The sequence below is a fragment of the Rana temporaria genome, chromosome 2 (genome assembly GCF_905171775.1).
Source record: "Rana temporaria chromosome 2, aRanTem1.1, whole genome shotgun sequence".
Classification (NCBI taxonomy): domain Eukaryota; kingdom Metazoa; phylum Chordata; class Amphibia; order Anura; family Ranidae; genus Rana; species Rana temporaria.
In genome coordinates, this window is record NC_053490.1 from 314,335,816 (window position 1) to 314,356,584 (window position 20,769).

Genomic DNA, 20,769 nt, shown 5'->3' on the forward strand with positions numbered 1-20,769 from the left:
CTTTTTGAAGAGGGATATCTCAGTAACAGCAGCCGCTGCTGCCACAACTCCCGCCTCTCTGCTGCTTACCAGAGCTGTCGGCAGCGGCGGAGGTGATCGGGTCCTGTGTCCTGCTTGCCATGGATAGGAGTGAGGGCAAGATGGCCCCCACCCGGCTCCATTGCATTTTAGTGTAAATATGAGATCTGGGGTCTTTTTGACCCCAGATCTCATATTTAAGAGGACCTGTCATGCTTTTTTCTATTACAAGGGATGTTTACATTCCTTGTAATAGGAATAAAAGTGACCCATTTTTTTTTTTTTTTTTTTTTAAATGCCTCGTCCCGACGAGCTTGCGCACAGAAGCGAACGCATACGCGAGTAGCACCTGCATATGAAAACGGTGTTTAAACCACACAAGTGAGGTATCACCGCAATCGTTAGAGAGAGCAATAATTCTAGACCTGATCTGTAACTCAAAAGATGCAACCTGTAGAATTTTTTAAAATAAAATAAAAATGACAATGTTATACTTACCTGCTCTATGCAATTGTTTTGCACAGAGCAGCCCCAATCCTCCTTTTCTTGGGTCCCCGTTGTAGGGGTGCAACGGATCAAAAAACTCACGGTTCAGATCGTTCCTTGGATCAGAGTCACGGATCGGATCATTTTTCGGACCACCATATATAGTCCCCACTGTAATGTCCACATCTCCCCCACTTTAATGTCCACATCTTCACATCATCTCCCCCACTGTAATGTCCACGTCATCTCCCCACTGTAATGTCCACGTCATCTCCCCCACTGTAATATCCACGTCATCTCCCCCACTGTAATATCCACGTCATCTCCCCCACTGTAATATCCACGTCATCTCCCCACACTGTAATATCCACATCTCCCCACACTGTAATATCCACATCTCCCCACACTGTAATATCCACATCTCCCCACACTGTAATGTCCACATCTTCCCCACTGGGGAGCTCACGTAGGCCACCGCCGCCGGGTGTACCAAGATGGCCGCCGCTCCAGAGCTAGGACGAAGCCATGGCCTTTCCTATGGCGACAATCCGCAGATTGCGTGGTGTGCCGATCCGAACACAGTGACCCGTTCGGATCATGGATCATTGACGATCCGTTGCACCCCTACCCACCAGGCATCCTGGCTCCTCTTTGTGGGGGCCTGCTCCTGAGCCCTGCTTGCTGCGTCCTTAGACACCACCTTCCACTCCCTCATCATAGGATTTGATTACAGCAGCAGCAGGAGACAGCAATTGAAGCCAGTGGCTTCTACTGCTATCAATCTGCCCTGTGAGGAGGAAAAGAGCACAGAGTCGCTGCTCTTTTGCACAGCGCTTGATCAAAATGGGACTCGGGTAAGTATAAGTGGGGGGCTGGGGGATCCTAGACACAGAAGGTTTTTTTTATTTTAAAGCAGAAAATACATTGAGGTAAAAAAGCTTGGGCCTTTAAAACCACTTTAAGCTAAGAAATGCTGAGAGTTTAATACTACTTAAAAAATAATAAATAAGAAAATATATTCAATATACCTTATGCTTTTCCATCAGTGCCACCATTTCGGTAATCTTATGCTGACATTTAACATCAGTTTCTTTCTGCAGCTTTATCGCTTCATCAGATGCTAACTTTAGCTTTTGAACCTTAATACCAAAAACAAAAAATATATAATTAGCTTGATACAAAATGGTTTAGTAGAAAATATGTTTATGCGTTAACAGATTGCAAGCAATATCACCATCTGCGATGTCAATGCCATAAAATAAAAAAAATCATCTAGATTTTTATAAATCTACTGTCCATTTACTTATTCTTAACAAGCTGTTTGACACACGACAGACAACCAGTCTCATATACCAAAAAGGCTATGGATGGAATTAAATTTGCCCAGATTTGAGGTGGACTTTATCATTCAGCATCGATAGTTGCCTGAAAGGCATTGGTGACTTAGCCTTCCCAGGAGGCTGCTAAGGTCAGGCGAAAATGTAAATAATTTTATTTTTTTGGAAACTTCTGTTTATTGAATTTTGTAAGGGTATACAAAACATTTTAAGAATACAAGCTGCCAGGTAACAAGCATACAAAATTCAAAAAGAAAAAGAGAAAACCAAGGAAAGTAAAAATAACAACAGTACAACAGTAGCCTCAACAAGATTGTCAGTGTTTAAGTCACCCAACCAGGGGAAAAACCCTAGACCAGTGAAATGTTGCCCCCCCCCCATGTCACTGCAGGATACACATACAGTAATATGCCAACACCCATCTCCCCTCCCCACCCCCCCCCCCCCCCCCCCACCAGCGAGAACAAGGAATATACAGTCACCTTTTTAGAGCTATGAAAACACATCACAGGAATATACCATAAATATACAGCTGAGAGAGTGAGTTCATACAGTATTTAGTCAGAAACAGTATCCGTAGAAGACTATCTACTCCACACTTTATCAAACTTCGTAAACGCACCCCCTATTTGCATAAGTGCCCTTTTACAAAGGGACAGCTTTGTTCACCAATGATTTCCATGCTGCCACAGAGGGTGCTGATGATTTTTTCCAAGATAGCATAATCAACTTCCTGGTGTAATACAACAATAGTGTAAGGAGGGTACGTACTGTATAGCTTTAGTAGTGGCAAGTGAGTCAACCAGACTTAATAAACACATTTCTATGGAGAGCGGAAAAGAAATGCAGGAAGAAGCGATGCATGCCAAAACCTCCCTCTAGAAGGGACCTATAGCCAGATAGTTCCAAAAAACATGCATGAAATCTGCGTCTGGTGTGGAACATCGCCAACAAAGGGAGAATTGGTTCCCAAATATCATAGCCAGTCTCGCAGGTGTGAGATAGACCCCATGAATGGACTTAAAGTATATTTAACGGTCTCTAGCATAGACTAATCTGGTAAAAGGCGCTTCCCAAACGTCTCCCCAACTCCTCCTGATCTAAGCCAGGACCCACAACTTCCCAAGCTGATTTAAAGGGATGTATCAGTTAAATAGTTTTTGGGAAAACAATCTTTGTATATAGTGGACAACAGCTTGACCAGGTCCTCATCCCGAGGCAACAATTCCATTTCACTAGCTTCTAGGGAAATATGCCTGGGGTCAAATTGAACCTAAAAACAGTGTCATAATTGTGAATACCTAAAAAAAAAAAAAAAAAAAAAAAAAAAAGTGGGAATTAGTTGGTGGCCCTCTCTGGGAATTCTAAGGCGATAAGCTCCCTCTTTGGGTGGACATTGGCAAATTATGTAAACTTGTTACACGCATTGATGTACATGTGAAAAAGCAGAAAGATAAAAACACGCCCGTACAGAGCTTGTATATAGTCCTGCAGCAGCGCTGCAAACCCCTGGTTTGTTGTGTATGCTGTGTAGAATGACCAGATCAGAAGAATCAATGATATGTGCTCCAATCACCAAAAAGGAATTCACCACGTGGGGGGATATGGGGTCCCCTTCGGGGAAAGCACTCACCAGATGGTTACTTTAAAACAGCGTTTCAGTGTAACATGTCACTGTCAGATGGTGGATTGAATCAGCATACCGCTCTATCTCCTTGATCACCGTGTAATTTTCACTCTCCAGGTAATGGCAGTTATGTAAGGGAAGGAAAAATCCACATAGCGCAATATAGTTTTGATAATGTTTAATGTTACCCAAAAACATATAAAAGCGTATCCCCTTAAGACAACATGCGTACCAGATTTGTGAAATAGGCAGAAATATAAAATTTATGTGGGTGTTAGTGCCACTCTCACTGTTATTAGGACCCCTGAAGACCGCTTGGATGACCTTCCTGCAGCTTACTTCCTGGTTTCCTCAACGAGTGGAGCGCATAACGTCACTTCCGGTCGGGATGCTGGATAGCAGCGCTCTGACGTTTCGTCCGTTCGGACTTCCTCTAAGAGCGTGCTAGTCCTGTGCATCCCCCGGAATTAAGTAGCATTGCGCCGCCCCCTAGCCAATGACAAAGCTCCGGCTGGTGCTGACACTCCCTCCGTGTGTCATTAGTGGAATCCTCTCCTTCGGGCGCCGTGTGTAACCACGCCCCCGGCGGGGAGGAGATGTGTGGGACTTAGCTTTTGTAACGCCTCTGCCGTTATCCTGGCGAGCGCGCCTCTCTCCAATTCAGGCAGCCGCGTTCCGTCCGCGTCACTTCCGGTGCGCGGACGTTTGCGCTCCACGCTGGAACGCGGAAGTGCGACCCAGCGTGGAGCTGTGCTTTTCCCCGCGAATTCGGGGCTATTTAAACTCTGAGAGATGTCGGCAGGGTGTTCCGATATTCTCGTTGGACCCCTGCCGCCATCTGGGACCGGAGACCCTCCTGCATAAACGCCCTGACGAATACACGCTGTGATTCCTCCAGGCCATCACTCACCATCACTGCAGAAGTTGGACTCACTTACCTGTATCCTCTGGTGGCCCTGATACCAACCCAGCACCCCTGCATCCTCACCATAGCCTGGATCTTCATCTCCAAAGAGTCTGCTGAAGCCTGGACAAAGTTCTCAGCAATTTAACCTCATCTTTAATAACAACAGAACCGCAAGTATCTGAATAACAGTATAACAAACTGTCTTGCCTATTATCTGCTCATAGATACAAGGGACTGTAACTATATGCCTCATCTCTGCACATGCAATGTATACTCTCTTGTGAACTGAACTCTGACATTTGGGAGCAAGTTGGCATATCTATAGAATAATAACTATTCATAGAACCACATTCCTAATATTACTGCTGCAGCATATTCTTATAGTGACTGATTTTGTGCTCATGAGACTATATATTTAGTTTATTTCTCACGATAGCTTATGAAGTAATACGCTGTCCCCTTTTCATGTTTCTGTCTCCCAAGGAGGATATGATGACTTAACCCCATAATCTCATTTCAGTATTGAGAGTTAACTGGTGGTTAGACCTGATAAGCCTCCGCAGCTGAGATCCAAACCTATTTACAAATACAGAGAGCAGGGTCTTTACAGCTTTGTACTGCGCTCCTATTGCAACTCACTGTTCCCACCATAGAACAAGTCCGTGAGCGGAGACAGGGAGCTTGCAGTACATGCTACTACATAGAAGGGCTAGAACTAATTACAGGAACTTGAAATGTTCAGTGCCCGGCATTCTATCAAGTGAGGGATTACCCGCACTCCCAAGAACAGCCAGTGACACATTTATGTTAGAGATAATCAAACCATATCATGTATACCCTAAGAGCGTTATTTCTGAGAGTCTCGCATGTATATGGCAGGATCATTGCAACAATAAGCCATATTAATCTATGCAATATAAACATAAAAATATAGTGTAATAAATGTTCACACATAATAAAAGGGATCCAATCATTAAATACATATAGAAATTATAAAATCATAAATAAATACGTGATGCAACAACACATCTAAAAAATGTGTGTGCATACATATGAATATATATCTATGTATACATATAAAGTTAATTATATATATAAAAAAAATTTAATAAAAATATAAAATATATATGTATAAAAAAAATGTATTAAAAAGTAGATGAAATAGAAATCCAAAAAATATATAAATGTAAAAAATTAAAAATGAATAAGAATACATAAATATATATGGAAATCTAAAAAACGCTTAATGCCGCAGGGATATAAATTGGAGATTGCATATGTGTACATAAATATACGTACATATGTATATCTATAAAACACAATGGAATAAAATTATGCAAGGATATCTATAGCACCAGCAGAGCCCTATAAAATATATACCGTTATTCCAATATTCCATTCATTTATATGTAAAGCAGCACTATGTATGGAATGTGTATGGGGAATGTGCATTGGAATTGCGTGAGAAATATTGTATGGATAGTATTTTAACCGGGGGTTCCAGTATCTGAGGTACTAATAGGTTTATTAATACCCTCTTTATAGTTATCCCCTTCTGATATTTAGAAAGGACCACCACCCTTGAGAATTGTGACTATAATTTGTCTACTTCTACTCAAGTGTCGCTTATAAAACAATTAATGTCCAGTTCTACGTTTAATCCTTTAGGCACTAGTTCATCCGTTAAAAATATCCAATTAGTTTCTCTTTTTGAGAGTTCCCGTACTCTATGTGAGCCTCTCCAGTGTGTTTCCACATGTTCAATTCCCCAAAACTCCAGACCGGATGGGTCCTGGTTGTGTTTCATTTTGAAGTGGAGGGATACATTATGATCAGTATATCCTATTCTGATATTTTTGATGCGTTCTCCAATTCTAATTTTCAGTCGTCTCTTAGTTCGTCCGATGTAAAGTAGACCGCATGGGCATCTGAGTGCATACACCACGTGGGTGGTATTACAGGTGATGAACTGCTTTATTTCGAATTCCTGGTGATTTGGTGATGTAAAATGGTCCAGGCCTCTCTTCAGTAGTCTGACTTCTTTGCACGGTTTGCATCTTCTGCAGGAGAAGAAGCCATTTTTATCCCAGAAACTCTGGGGTTTTGCCGGTAGGTCGAAGATCTTCTTCACAATTGTATCACCATAAGTAGGGGCTTTTCTGTAGATGAATCGGGGGTGCTGAGGTATTACAGGTCCTAATTTTTTGTCTAACAGCAGAATGTGCCAATGTTCCTTAAAGATGGACTCCACCTCTTTATATTGGCTGTGAAATTGCGTTATGAACCCCCATTCATTGGGGTTTGATTCACAAGTTTCATTTTTCACTTTCTCTTCCAGACATTTACTTCTAGGGATCTTTTCGACTTCTTTCACAATTTTTTCCAAGAACTGTGGGTTGTATCCTTTCGCCTTGAACCTTTCTGTTAGGATTTTGGATTGGCTGAGAAACAAAGAACAATTCCGCTTGACTCTCATGATTTGTCCCTTTGGAATATTCTTTAGCCATTTTGGGTGGTGTCCACTTGTCGTTGGTAAATAGCTATTTCTGTCTGTTTGTTTAAAATAAACCTTTGTTTCTAGTTTATTATTTTTTCGAAAAATAGTCACATCCAAGAAATTGATGGTGTTATTATGCCATTCTGATGTCAGTCTGATATTGTTGTTATTATTTAAAACGTTTAAAAACATATTCAATGATTCTTCTGTTCCCTCCCAGATAAAAAACAGGTCATCAATAAAACGTTTATAAAAAATCAGTTCTGCTTTCCTTTCTTTAAAAATGGTTTTATCTTCCCACTCGGCCATAAACAAATTGGCAATACTCGGAGCAAATTTGGCCCCCATCGCCACGCCACGCCTCGTTCCCATACCAAAAATAGTTATGTGACAAACAAAAATTTAAAGCATGACCGATAAAAACTTTTTGATTGTGGGGTAAATAATCCCTTTGGCTTAGGGCCCAATTCAGGGCTAGCGTGGCATCATCATGTTGTATGATCGAGTATAATGAGGACACATCTGCTGTGACTAATAGGACTTGCTGGTTTTCTGTAAAAGTGACATTGTGCAAACAGTTTAAAAGATCCTTTGTATCCTTTAAATAGGATCTGGTCATTTTCACACTCTTTTGTAAAAATTTGTCCTGATACTGGCCCATTCTTGCGGCTATAGAATCTATACTGTTCACAATCGGACGGGCTGGAGGGTTGATGGGATCCTTGTGGATTTTGGGCAGTGTATAGATGGTAGGGATCTTACTGCTTACTTAAATACATCTTCTCTTTCTAGGAGAGTACTCCTAGGGAGGAGCCTATTTGTACCAATGTTTTTAATTGATCCCTATAGGATTGTGTTGGATCTTGGTCGAGTAGGCCGTATGTAGCATGATCCGATAGCATATCTGAAATCTGGCTTTGGTATTACTCCTTAGATAGTATCACTACTCCCCCACCCTTGTCAGCCGGTCTGACTATTATATCTTTACGTTTTTCCAGCTGTTTTATGCCATCTTGGATATGTTGTGAACGAACATTCTTTTTTACTTTCAGTTGATTCAAATCACGCAAGACCAGTCCTTTACACACTTCAACCTGGTGATTTGGGTTGTTTGGTGGATTAAACAAGGACTTGTTTTTTAAACCACTGTTGACAACCCCTTGATGATTATTAATTGGTATTGTTTGTGTGTTCAGACCAACAAAGTATTTTTTGATGTTTAATTTCCTAATGTATTTGTGTACATCAATATATACATCAAATTTGTTTATTGTTTTTTTCCTTCCACATTTCAGCCCCATGTTCAGGATATTCAGTTCTTTGTGTGTCAGTTCCGCTTTACTTAGATTGAAGATTCCGTCTGTTACTGGTGCCGACTTCTTTTCCTGGACCCTCCTTCCAGCCCTGCATCCTCTGGTAGTTGATTTCTTGTTTGGGGGTGCTGTGCAAACCGTGCAAAGAAGTCAGACTACTGAAGAGAGGCCTGGACCATTTTACATCACCAACAAATCACCAGGAATTCGAAAATAAAGCAGTTCATCACCTGTAATACCACCCACGTGGTGTATGCACTCAGATGCCCATGCGGTCTACTTTACATCGGACGAACTAAGACGACTGAAAATTAGAATTGGAGAACACATCAAAAATATCAGAATAGGATATACTGATCATAATGTATCCCTCCACTTCAAAATGAAACACAACCAGGACCCATCCGGTCTGGAGTTTTGGGGAATTGAACATGTGGAAACACACTGGAGAGGCTCACATAGAGTACGGGAACTCTCAAAAAGAGAAACTAATTGGATATTTTTAACGGATGAACTAGTGCCTAAAGGATTAAACGTAGAACTGGACATTAATTGTTTTATAAGCGACACTTGAGTAGAAGTAGACAAATTATAGTCACAATTCTCAAGGGTGGTGGTCCTTTCTAAATATCAGAAGGGGATAACTATAAAGAGGGTATTAATAAACCTATTAGTACCTCAGATACTGGAACCCCCGGTTAAAATACTATCCATACAATATTTCTCACGCAATTCCAATGCACATTCCCCATACACATTCCATACATAGTGCTGCTTTACATATAAATGAATGGAATATTGGAATAACGGTATATATTTTATAGGGCTCTGCTGGTGCTATAGATATCCTTGCATAATTTTATTCCATTGTGTTTTATAGATATACATATGTACGTATATTTATGTACACATATGCAATCTCCAATTTATATCCCTGCGGCATTAAGCGTTTTTTAGATTTCCATATATATTTATGTATTCTTATTCATTTTTAATTTTTTACATTTATATATTTTTTGGATTTCTATTTTATCTACTTTTTAATACATTTTTTTTATACATATATATTTTATATTTTTATTAAATTTTTTTATATATATAATTAACTTTATATGTATACATAGATATATATTCATATGTATGCACACACATTTTTTAGATGTGTTGTTGCATCACGTATTTATTTATTTATGATTTTATAATTTCTATATGTATTTAATGATTGGATCCCTTTTATTATGTGTGAACATTTATTACACTATATTTTTATGTTTATATTGCATAGATTAATATGGCTTATTGTTGCAATGATCCTGCCATATACATGCGAGACTCTCAGAAATAACGCTCTTAGGGTATACATGATATGGTTTGATTATCTCTAACATAAATGTGTCACTGGCTGTTCTTGGGAGTGCGGGTAATCCCTCACTTGATAGAATGCCGGGCACTGAACATTTCAAGTTCCTGTAATTAGTTCTAGCCCTTCTATGTAGTAGCATGTACTGCAAGCTCCCTGTCTCCGCTCACGGACTTGTTCTATGGTGGGAACAGCGAGTTGCAATAGGAGCGCAGTACAAAGCTAAGTCCCACACATCTCCTCCCCGCCGGGGGCGTGGTTACACACGGCGCCCGAAGGAGAGGATTCCACCAATGACACATGGAGGGAGTGTCAGCACCAGCCGGAGCTTTGTCATTGGCTAGGGGGCGGCGCAATGCTACATAGTTACATAGTTAGTCAGGTTGAAAAAAGACACAAGTCCATCCAGTTCAACCACAAAAAAATAAACAAACAAAATAAAAAACACAATACAATCCCATACACCCAACTCCATACCCACAGTTGATCCAGAGGAAGGCAAAAAACCCCAGCAGAGCATGATCCAATTTGCTACAGCAGGGGAAAAAATTCCTTCCTGATCCCCCGAGAGGCAATCGGATTTACCCTGGATCAACTTTACCTACAAATCTTAGTACTCAGTTATTTTATGTACATTTAGGAAAGAATCCAGGCCTTTCTTAAAGCAATCTACTGAGCTGGCCAGAACCACCTCTGGAGGGAGTCTGTTCCACATTTTCACAGCTCTTACTGTGAAAAAACCTTTCCGTATTTGGAGGTGAAATCTCTTTTCCTCTAGACGTAAAGAGTGCCCCCTTGTCCTCAGTGTTGACCATAAAGTGAATAACTCAACACCAAGTACACTGTATGGACCTCTTATATATTTGTACATGTTGATCATATCCCCCCTAATTCTCCTCTTCTCAAGAGTGAATAGATTTAGTTCTTCTAATCTTTCCTCATAGCTGAGCTCCTCCATGCCTCTTATCAGTTTGGTTGCTCTTCTCTGCACTTTCTCCAGTTCTCCGATATCCTTTTTGAGAACTGGTGCCCAAAACTGAACTGCATATTCCAGATGAGGTCTTACTAATGATTTGTACAGGGGCAAAATTATATCTCTGTCTCTGGAGTCCATACCTCTCTTAATACAAGAAAGGACTTTGCTTGCTTTGGAAACCGCAGCTTGGCATTGCATGCCATTATTGAGCTTATGATCAACTAAAACCCCCAGATCCTTCTCCACTACAGATCCCCCCAGTTGTACTCCCCCTAGTATGTATGATGCATGCATATTCTTAGCCCCCAAGTGCATAACTTTACATTTATCAACATTAAACCTCATCTGCCACTCAGTCGCCCAATTAGACAGAGCATTGAGGTCGGCTTGTAAATTGGAGACATCCTGCAAGGACGTTATTCCACTGCATAGCTTGGTGTCATCTGCAAAGACAGAAATGTTACTTTTGATCCCAGACCCAATATCATTTATAAATATATTGAAAAGTAAGGGTCCCAGCACAGAACCTTGGGGTACACCACTGATAACATTGGACCATTCAGAGTAAGAATCATTAACCACGACTCTCTGAATTCTGGCTTTCAGCCAATTTTCTATCCATTTACAAACTGATATATCCAATCCTGTAGACCTTACCTTACACATGAGCCGTGTGTGCGGAACTGTATCGAACGCTTTTGCAAAATCCAAATATATCACGTCCACAGCCACGCCTCTGTCCAGGGTTTTACTTACCTCTTCATAAAAGGAAATCAGGTTTGTCTGACAACTTCTGTCTTTCATGAATCCATGTTGTCTGCTGCTTAAATAGTTTTTTTCCTGCAAGAACTCATCCATGTGGTCTTTTATTAAACGTTCCAGTATCTTCCCAACTATAGAAGTTAGACTAACAGGTCTATAGTTACTTGGTAAAGACTTTGTTCCCTTTTTAAATATAGGCACCACATTGGCTCTACGCCAATCCAGTGGTACTATTCCTGTCATTAATGAGTCCCTAAATATTAGATACAGTGGCTTTGAAATGACAGAGCTCAACTCACCTAGGATCCGTGGGTGGATGCCATCTGGTCCAGGTGCTTTATCCACCTTTATTCTGTCTAAATATTTCTGGACCATATCACTTTTGAGCCATTGTGGATTTGGGGCTGTGTCACTCCCACCCCCATTTTGGACATGAGCTCCCCCATGCTCCATTGTATACACAGAGCTGAAGAAAGCATTTAATAAATTTGCCTTTTCTTTGTCCCCAGTCACCCACTCTAGATTATTTTGTAAGGGGCCTACATGCTCAGACTTCACCTTTTTACTATTAATATATTTAAAGAATTTTTTGGGGTTTGTCCTACTATCTTTTGCAATCTGTCGTTCATTTTGAATTTTTGCATCCTTGATTTCCTTTTTACATATCCTGTTATATTCTTTGTAACATTTAAACAACACTAGTGTTCCTTCATTTTTATATTTTTTAAAAGCTACTTTCTTATTGTTTATAGCTTTTTTAACTTTGCCCGTGAGCCACATAGGTTTTATTTTTAGCCTTTTAAACTTATTGCCCATGGGAACATACTTTGCAGTGAGGTTCCACACAGTCTTTGAAAAATTCCCATTTCTGTTCTGTGTTCATCTGTGTCAATAGTCCCTCCCAGTCCAAGTCCTGGAGAGCAGCCCTCATCCTTGGAAAATTTGCTCTCTTAAAATTTAGTGTTTTAATATTTCCTGTATGTATTTCCTGCTTATAGTTAACATTAAATGAAATCATGTTATGATCACTGCTACCCAGGTGTTCCTTTATCTGAACATTAGTAATAAGCTCTGCATGGTTTGAGATTATCAGGTCCAACAGAGCATCATTCCTAGTTGGGGCCTCAATAAACTGCACCATAAAATTGTCCTGCAATAGGTTTTTAAATTTTTGTCCTTTAACTGTCCCAGAAGTGCCATTAATCCAGTCAATTTCTGGGTAGTTAAAATCCCCCATTATTATCACCGTCCCAGCCCTTGCAGCCCTTTCCATCTGTGCAAGGAGCTGAGTCTCTACCTCCTCATTAACATTGGGTGGTTTATAACAAACTCCAATGATTAATTTTGAACTACGCACATCTGTATGCAGTTCCACCCATAATGCTTCAGCCTCACCACACTCTCCATCAACCAGGTTCTCTTTCACGCTTGCTTTGAGGTCACTTCTCACATAGAGACAGACACCTCCACCTTTCCTTTTTACCCTGTCTTTCCGAAAGAGAGCATAGCCAGGAATATTAATAGCCCAGTCATGTGAGGATTGAAGCCAAGTTTCAGCAATACCGATTACATCATAGCTCTCCTCATGCACCAGAGCTTCCAACTCACCTGTTTTGCTTGGCTACTTAATTCCGGGGGATGCACAGGACTAGCATGCTCTTAGAGGAAGTCCGAACGGACGAAACGTCAGAGCGCTGCTATCCAGCATCCCGACCGGAAGTGACGTTATGCGCTCCACTCGTTGAGGAAACCAGGAAGTAAGCTGCAGGAAGGTCATCCAAGTGGTCTTCAGGGGTCCTAACAACAGTGAGAGTGGCACTAACACCCACATAAATTTTATATTTCTGCCTATTTCACAAATCTGGTACGCATGTTGTCTTAAGGGGATACGCTTTAATATGTTTTTGGGTAACATTAAACATTATCAAAACTATATTGCGCTATGTGGATTTTTCCTTCCCTTACATAACTGCCATTACCTGGAGAGTGAAAATTACATGGTGATCAAGGAGATAGAGCGGTATGCTGATTCAATCCACCATCTGACAGTGACCTGTTACACTGAAACGCTGTTTTAAAGTAACCATCTGGTGAGTGCTTTCCCCGAAGGGGACCCCATATCCCCCCACGTGGTGAATTCCTTTTTGGTGATTGGAGCACATATCATTGATTCTTCTGATCTGGTCATTCTACACAGCATACACAACAAACCAGGGGTTTGCAGCGCTGCTGCAGGACTATATACAAGCTCTGTACGGGCGTGTTTTTATCTTTCTGCTTTTTCACATGGACTATTTTTACTTAAGCAGCTGCTATCATTGTTTATATTGTGTTCCATTTTAAATAGATTTTATTTTTCCTGGATTTTGAGATTCATCCTAAGCGCAGGGCTGTACTGAAATAGGGGGGCCAGTGTTTAGTACTTTGCACGCATTGATGTACGTCTATTTTTTATATATTTTGCTTATGTTATATTTTCTATTTTTTGTACAGTTTCACATGGTCATTGGTTGATTCGTATTTACCCTGATGAAGCCATAAGGCGAAACATGTCGGGTTATTATATGAACATGAGATCCCTGTTCAACATGAAATTTCGCCATGTGATCACCATCACAATAAAATGTTAAACACTACTCAACAAACTGCTTTGTTTGGTTTTTAATCGTGTCCTTATTAAACTATAACTTTTTATATATATGATTTTGATTATTATTTGCAAGCATCGTGATAATCCCCTCCCAGCTTCTCCCCTCTTTTTTGAATAGTTAGTTGGAATAGTGCCTTTAACTTATCGAAGGACTTCAAAGAACTCTGAGATGTAACGTGTTGCAATGTTTTAATGCCATATTTCGTCCATACTATTGGGTCATGGTGCAAATAAAAATGAGTCAAGTTTGGGTTTTTCCACAAGGGTACATGTGGAGAGAACCTAGGGGGTTCCTCGGGTGCAGAGCTGAGAACCACACCCAAGGCTTTTAGTACAGAGAGCATAGAGCTAGTAAGACTATGTGAAGACTTCGGACCCCTGTATAATAGATGCTGTAAAGCCTCGTAGGATCCCAAGTAACTTAATTTTTAATAAAAATATAGGATGTAAAAAATGTACTTTACTGAGTAGCAGAGCTACATGCAAATGTGCCTTTTTTCTAATTTGGGGTGAAAGGTTCACTTTAAGGGTGTTAACACACTAATACTGTTCTTTACTAGGTTTTATGTATTTCTCATCAAGCTGCAGGCTAACTTGTGGGCTTATTTATTTCAGCATTACAAAGAACAATGAAGATGTGCAAAAACAGTTATTCATGCAATACAACAAAAGTAGTCTTTGCGCTCAAAATGTCTAATCCAAAGTGAGAACTTAATGACCAAGGAATCCCTTAAAGGGGTTGTAAAGGTTCGTTTTTGATTTTCTAAATAGGTTCCTTTAAGCTAGTGCACTGTTGGTTCACTTACCTTTTCCTTCGATTTCCCTTCTAAATGTTTTTTTCTTTGTCTGAATCTCTCACTTCCTGTTTCTCCTCAGTAAGCTTGCCCCCATCATCCAAGCCGTTCTGGCTGGTGGTTAGTCAGTCAGAACAGCTTACTAAGGAGGAACAGGAAGTGAGAAATTCAGACAAAGAAAATAAACATTTAGAAGGGAAAATCGAAGGAAAAGGTTAGTGAAACAACAATGCACTAGCTTAAAGGAACCTATTTAGAAAATAAAAAAACAAACCTTTACAACCCCTTTAATGAGAATGCTTAATGTGAAACAATCTGGCCAGCACCATACTCCTTGCAGCTTAGTGATCAATAGGAAATTGAGAGCTGTGAAAACAAAAGGGAAAAACGAGCGCACAGGCTCATGGAGCAATAACGTCTTTTATTGGATATAAAAGAATAAAGTCGATACACTCACAAGTAAAGGTGAATAAACAGCGTCAAACAGTTCCTCCAATAGAGAGCCTTAGCGAGAGAAACATTCGTGCTTCAGTGTGGATGAGAAGACTGCTGGATGGGCTGGCTCCACAGACACAAGCTCATCAAGAAGCTGCTGACAGGCCACGAGTGAGCTGCTCACTGACTGAAGAAACGGCCGGTCAGGAGAGGGCTGTGGGGTGCCTACAACACTTGTCCCAGGGAGAGCTCTGGTAAAGCCAACTGATAGAGGATAAACAGGTAAGAAAGCTGCCGCTCCAGATGAGCTCACTAGGGTAATTGATGTCCACTCAGAAGCAGATGGGTGCTGGCAATGCACAGGATGTGCAAAAACAATAAGGATATGGACAGCCGCACTCCAGTAACTTGAAAAAAGACGTGCCCTTTATTGGGTACAGGAAAAAATGCACTACAGATATCAGCACACAGTGGGATAAACAGCTGACGCGTTTCGCATTGAGTGTCAATGCTTAATCATAGCTATGATTAAGCATTGACACTCAATGCGAAACGCGTCAGCTGTTTATCCCACTGTGTGCTGATATCTGTAGTGCATTTTTTCCTGTACCCAATAAAGGGCACGTCTTTTTTCAAGTTACTGGAGTGCGGCTGTCCATATCCTTATTGTTTTTGCACAACTGATAGAGGATGCTGTAGTTGTCAGGATAACATGTTTTGGAGGGCGTGGCCTCCTTCCTCAGACCCGCCCCCTTTTATTTATAGAAAAACATATTAGGGATAATATGACAACTAGAATACATTTAAGAACAGCATACAATATGCCTAAGATATAATTACATATATATATATATATATATATATATATATATATATATATATATATATATATTATATATGTAGCACTACCCCCGAAGGAGCCACTGGTTGATTTGGGATCTACTCTCCTTCGGTTTAGCTCACCCTATTTAACTAGCTCGAACCCTCCCTTGACACATCAGAAGTCTGGAGAATGAGATATTGTGACTCCCGCTAGGCTGAGGTCACAATAGCAAACATGCAGTATACAGTGGCAACATAGAAATGAAATTACCTGTGGTTATAGACGGTCCCTCCAGACTAAGGAAAGAAAGTATACTAAGGAAAGAAAGAAAGTATACTCCACACAGTGAATATGTATCAATGTAAAATCAAAGATAGGTTTACTGTATGAAACTCAAAAGGACAAAACATACATTTAGGCATAAACATATCTAGCCAGTAAGGGCTTGATAGGATCCGCAAGGGCCCTTGCAAGGATCTGCAATTTATGTAAGCAAGGAGGAACTAACCTATGAATGGTACCATTCATCTAATCTAATGGCAGGCAGTCCTACAGAACAGTCAATATCCCCGTTGCGGCCGGTCGGTACACGTTATCAATTGTAATCCACAGGTGGCAATAGGGGAAAAGGCCTAAGCAACAAAATGTCTAAGGTAGTTGAAAGTTGGTGGATTGGCAGCTCGTCGGCGTCAACCACTTTTGTGTAGCACTGGAACAGTTAAATGGGCCTCTAAGTTCCGGCTAGGGGCCAACCAAGTGTCGGTGGCCTGTGAAACGGCACTAGGTGTCGGTGTTAAGCCGAGAGTTTGAAACTGAGCAAGTGCTCTCTCACCCAACAGGCCGATCCGCCTGAGTTCCCCTCAGAAAGGGCGCGCTGACAAGCACTGCTCCACGGCACACAGGATCCCGGACGGAGGTACTCCCCTGTTTCAGTGTCAGCTAGGCAGTCTCCTCAATCTTCAGGGACACGGCCGGGTGCTGGAGTCTTGCTTCCGTCTGGATGGCTGGTCTCTCAGTGGATAGGCCCAGGCTTCTGGCCTAACAGCACGGTTGTGCTCTGTTAGCAGCTCCGCAGAGGAAAGAAGTGCAGGTCCCGAGACAGAGAAAAACAGCCCTCCCTTTCCTTAAGTAACCTAACCCATAAGTCTGTGCGGAGGTGTCACATGTTGCAATAACAGAGCATTGTGGGAAGTGTAGTCTGTTTCTCTACGTGTCAATGGAGTCCATATCTCCTGCTACTTGCATTCCCACAATGCATAACTTTCTTAAAGGTATCCTAATTATTTACAAAAAAAAAAAAAGGATAAAGTTCCAGCGGGGATGAACTGTCGTGAGACTGACAGGATGACCCCGCTACACACTCCCCCCACTTCAAATCTTTGGTCCCCAAAGAGGATAAAGTATGAAGCCTAGTACATGCTTTCCAAGAAACAAGCAGGGAAAAAGGTTGTTAAAACATGCAAGGTACTAATTTTAGTGCATCATTCCTTACTCTGTTCAAAGCTAAACAGCTCATAGACTGGCATAAGCTAGACAGGGGAAACTCCCACCAATCATTGGGTAAGAGCAAGCTGTCCTGTCTACTATTTTCCCACACCAAAGTGCTAGGTTCAGATGTGTCAGGGGCCGACCTCCGCGAAATTGGCAGCGGGAGGGTCACTCAAGACATTAGATCTTTTTGAGGTGAGGATGGCTTCCTCAGAGCACTCTCCTAGTTGGCTATAGGTCAGTCTCTTTGGAGGGTGGATGGCTCTCCTTTCCTTTGGTTCTCCTGGCAACACAGAGGTAGAAGGGACCTAGTCTATTTCAATGTCTTGAGTGGCAGCACCATCCTGGGTTGCTGATATAACAGGTCCCTCATCTCCCGAGTCATCTGAAACTTTGTGTGGTGAGCTTGGGACCTCATGAAATCTTCAGCTGAGTACAAATCAATATCATCGCTTAGTCCTTCATTAGACACGTTTTGAGGTATGAACTCAGGGGCCTCTGGTCGAAGTATCCCACTATCGGTCGCCTCAGATGAGGGCAGGAACGAGGCATTAGGCTCTGATTGTTGAGAAGGCCATAACCACTCTTCAAGTCCATGACACTGAACCACTTTGCTCCTGACAGGCTCTGCAGTGCATCCTCAATCCTGGGGGTAGTGTACTTTGGCAGGAATGGTTCGTTTATTTAGGGTTCTGCAATTGATGCATAGCCTCAGGGAACCATTTTTCTTCCTTACTACGACTATGGGGGAAGCGTAAGGACTCCTGGATAGTTCCCATCCTTTTAAACTCCGCAAGTTGTTCCCTGAGGTCTTCTAAATCCGTCAGAGGAACTCTTCGGACCCGTTCTCTGAAGGGTTTGTCTTCTCTCAGGTGAATTCGATGGGTGGCGCTCTTGGCACGTCCAACATCAAACTGAGTTATAGAAAAGATCTTCTGCCATCTGCCAAGCTGAGCTTCCATCCTATCCATCCATTCTGGTGGGAGTTCAGCACCATCAAGCTGACGACTCTCCTTAGGGTCCTCCATCGTTCTGCCATCCGCTAGGTCCGAAGGGCTGATGGGGGTGGCTTGATGCACCCGGCCCAGTAGCACTCTGGCTGGCATTTTCACAGGATTTGCGGTAGGGTTTCCGGATGTTGACAGACACCCATCCATGATTTTCCTCCAACACTTTCAATAGAATCACTTCAGGCATCACTTCCAATCCCTCTGGGGATCCCACCGGGTCGGGTTCAAGAACAAGAAACGGGCCTGGCTGAGACCAGGTAAGTTTTACCGAGGCCCTGAGGCAGGTTACTTCTCCAGGCTGTAGGGTTCTCACGGATCTTCCTAAACGCCAGATCCTTCCCACTCCTTCTTCAGGGGAGTTTCTCTCCATCACCAGCTGGTGGAACACCCTTCTCGGATGAACCCTTTGAATAGTGGCCTCTGCCGCTCCGGTCAAGGGAGTCAAAAGTCTTCGGACCAAAGCCGTGTTCGTCCCTATAATGAGGGAGCTCTTATTGGCCCCTGGGGGCCGAGGGCAGACTATGGCCAGGGTATCGAAGGTCTTAGCGGTCCCAGCAGTCGAGGGGTCGAAAGTCAAACGAATCGGCAGATATCCGTCATAAGGAAAACTGAGTCCCAATGCCCCATATTTCCAAGTCTTCTAACTTCTGCAGAGGTAGGTGAGTAAGATACTTTTTGTAGAAATCCCTGTACAGGAGAGTCACCTGTGCTCCGGTGTCCAGGAGGGCCCTGGTGTAGACTCCCTCTACTTGGATAGGCACCAAGTAGAGGGAAGGCCCCACTAGGTTCTCAGGGAACTTTCGAAACATGGTTTTATCTTTCCCTTTTGTAACACGGACCCTCACCTTTCTTTGGTGAGCGTTTCTTTTGGGTCCCACACAGTCAGGTGGGCGGGGATTAGGAGGTGTCCTGGGGGGAGGTTTTTCCTTCTCACGTCTCACATTGGAGCCAACTGCAATAGGTGGGTCCCCGGTTGACTCCCTCATCGGGGCCCTCTGAAGTTTTCCGCCGGCTGGAAGGTTGGTTGGTAAACATTGGCCGGGCTGGGGCAAACTTCTTTGGTGTGTCCTATCCCTCCACAATTGAAGCAGGCATTGAACCTTCTTGGTGTGTTCTGTGGGTTGTAGGGCCCGTGGACAGGCTTCTCGGCCTTATCTTTTCTAGGTTGATATGGAGAAAACCCTGTTTGGCCGGATAAGACGGTGATTATTTCTGTCAGTTGAGACACTTGTGTCTCCAGGAGCTTGACCCGAGGGTCACTTTCTTCAGTGGCCACCACACGTACTCGCGCAGAAGTTTCAGTGGCTTGGTACTTGCTCTTCTGGTCTAAAAGGTCTTCCTCCTGTCGAATGACCCGGATCAGATCAGGATATTTGAATACATCGCTTCCCTTTTGGATCCTTAATTGGAGAACAATGGGGTCCATGGGCCGAGCCCCTCTTACTACCTGTTGAAGCCGTGTTTCATCCACCTCTTTTGGCTGTATTCCCTTCTTCAACAGCATCCGGTGTAAAATCTTATCCAAACGACTGACAAATTCAGATAACTTTTCTCCCTTCTTTTGGAAACAGTGTTCCAGTTGGCAGCGGAGTTCACTAATGTCTTCAATCCTTCCAAGCACGTTCTGTAAGGCCTCGTACACACGACCGAACATGTCTGCTGAAACTGGTCCGCGGACCAGTTTCCGCGGACATGTTCGGTCGTGTGTAGGGCCGACCGGACAATTTTCCGGCCGACTGGACAGGTTTCCAGCGGAGCATGCTAAGAAACATGTCCGCTGGAACCCTTTATCTGTCGGACATGTCCGACGGTCAGTACGACTCATCGGACATGTCCGCTGGCCCGAGAACCCGCGCATGGCGTCGAAGTGATTCGACGCATGCGTGGAAGCACTGAACTTCCGGGTTCGCGCACGTCGCCGCGTCATCACCGCGCTGTCTTTTCGCGGGGATTTTGGTTTGATGGTGTGTACAACCATCAGACCAAAATCTGCTAGCAGACATGTCCGATGAAAACGGTCCGCGGACCGTTTTCATCGGACATGTTCGCTCGACTGTACGAGGCCTAAGACATCCAGGTAATCTTGAGCAGAGCAGTTGGCTTTACTGAGCTTTAGATTGCGTATGGCTTCTAGTGCTGGCCCTCGGAGACTTTCCATGATCCTCTGTTTCTTGTTCTTATCTGGGATTCCCCACTCCTCCAGAGCTTGGGTGGCCTGGTCCATCCATTCTTCAAACCCATCTTCTGAAGATGGTACAGGGTGTCTTCCCTAGAAAGCTCTGAGTT

At 42.6% G+C, this 20,769-nt stretch overlaps 1 protein-coding gene across 1 annotated transcript in view; it reads right to left on the reverse strand.

Moving 5' to 3' along the window:
* Nucleotides 1–20,769, reverse strand: part of SYCP1 (synaptonemal complex protein 1) — a 183,733-nt gene that overhangs the window by 122,139 nt on the left and 40,825 nt on the right. The window contains exon 5 of the mRNA XM_040339388.1: nt 1,533–1,643. Within this exon, the coding sequence (XP_040195322.1) occupies nt 1,533–1,643 (111 nt within the window). The remainder of the gene's footprint in view (nt 1–1,532; nt 1,644–20,769) is intronic.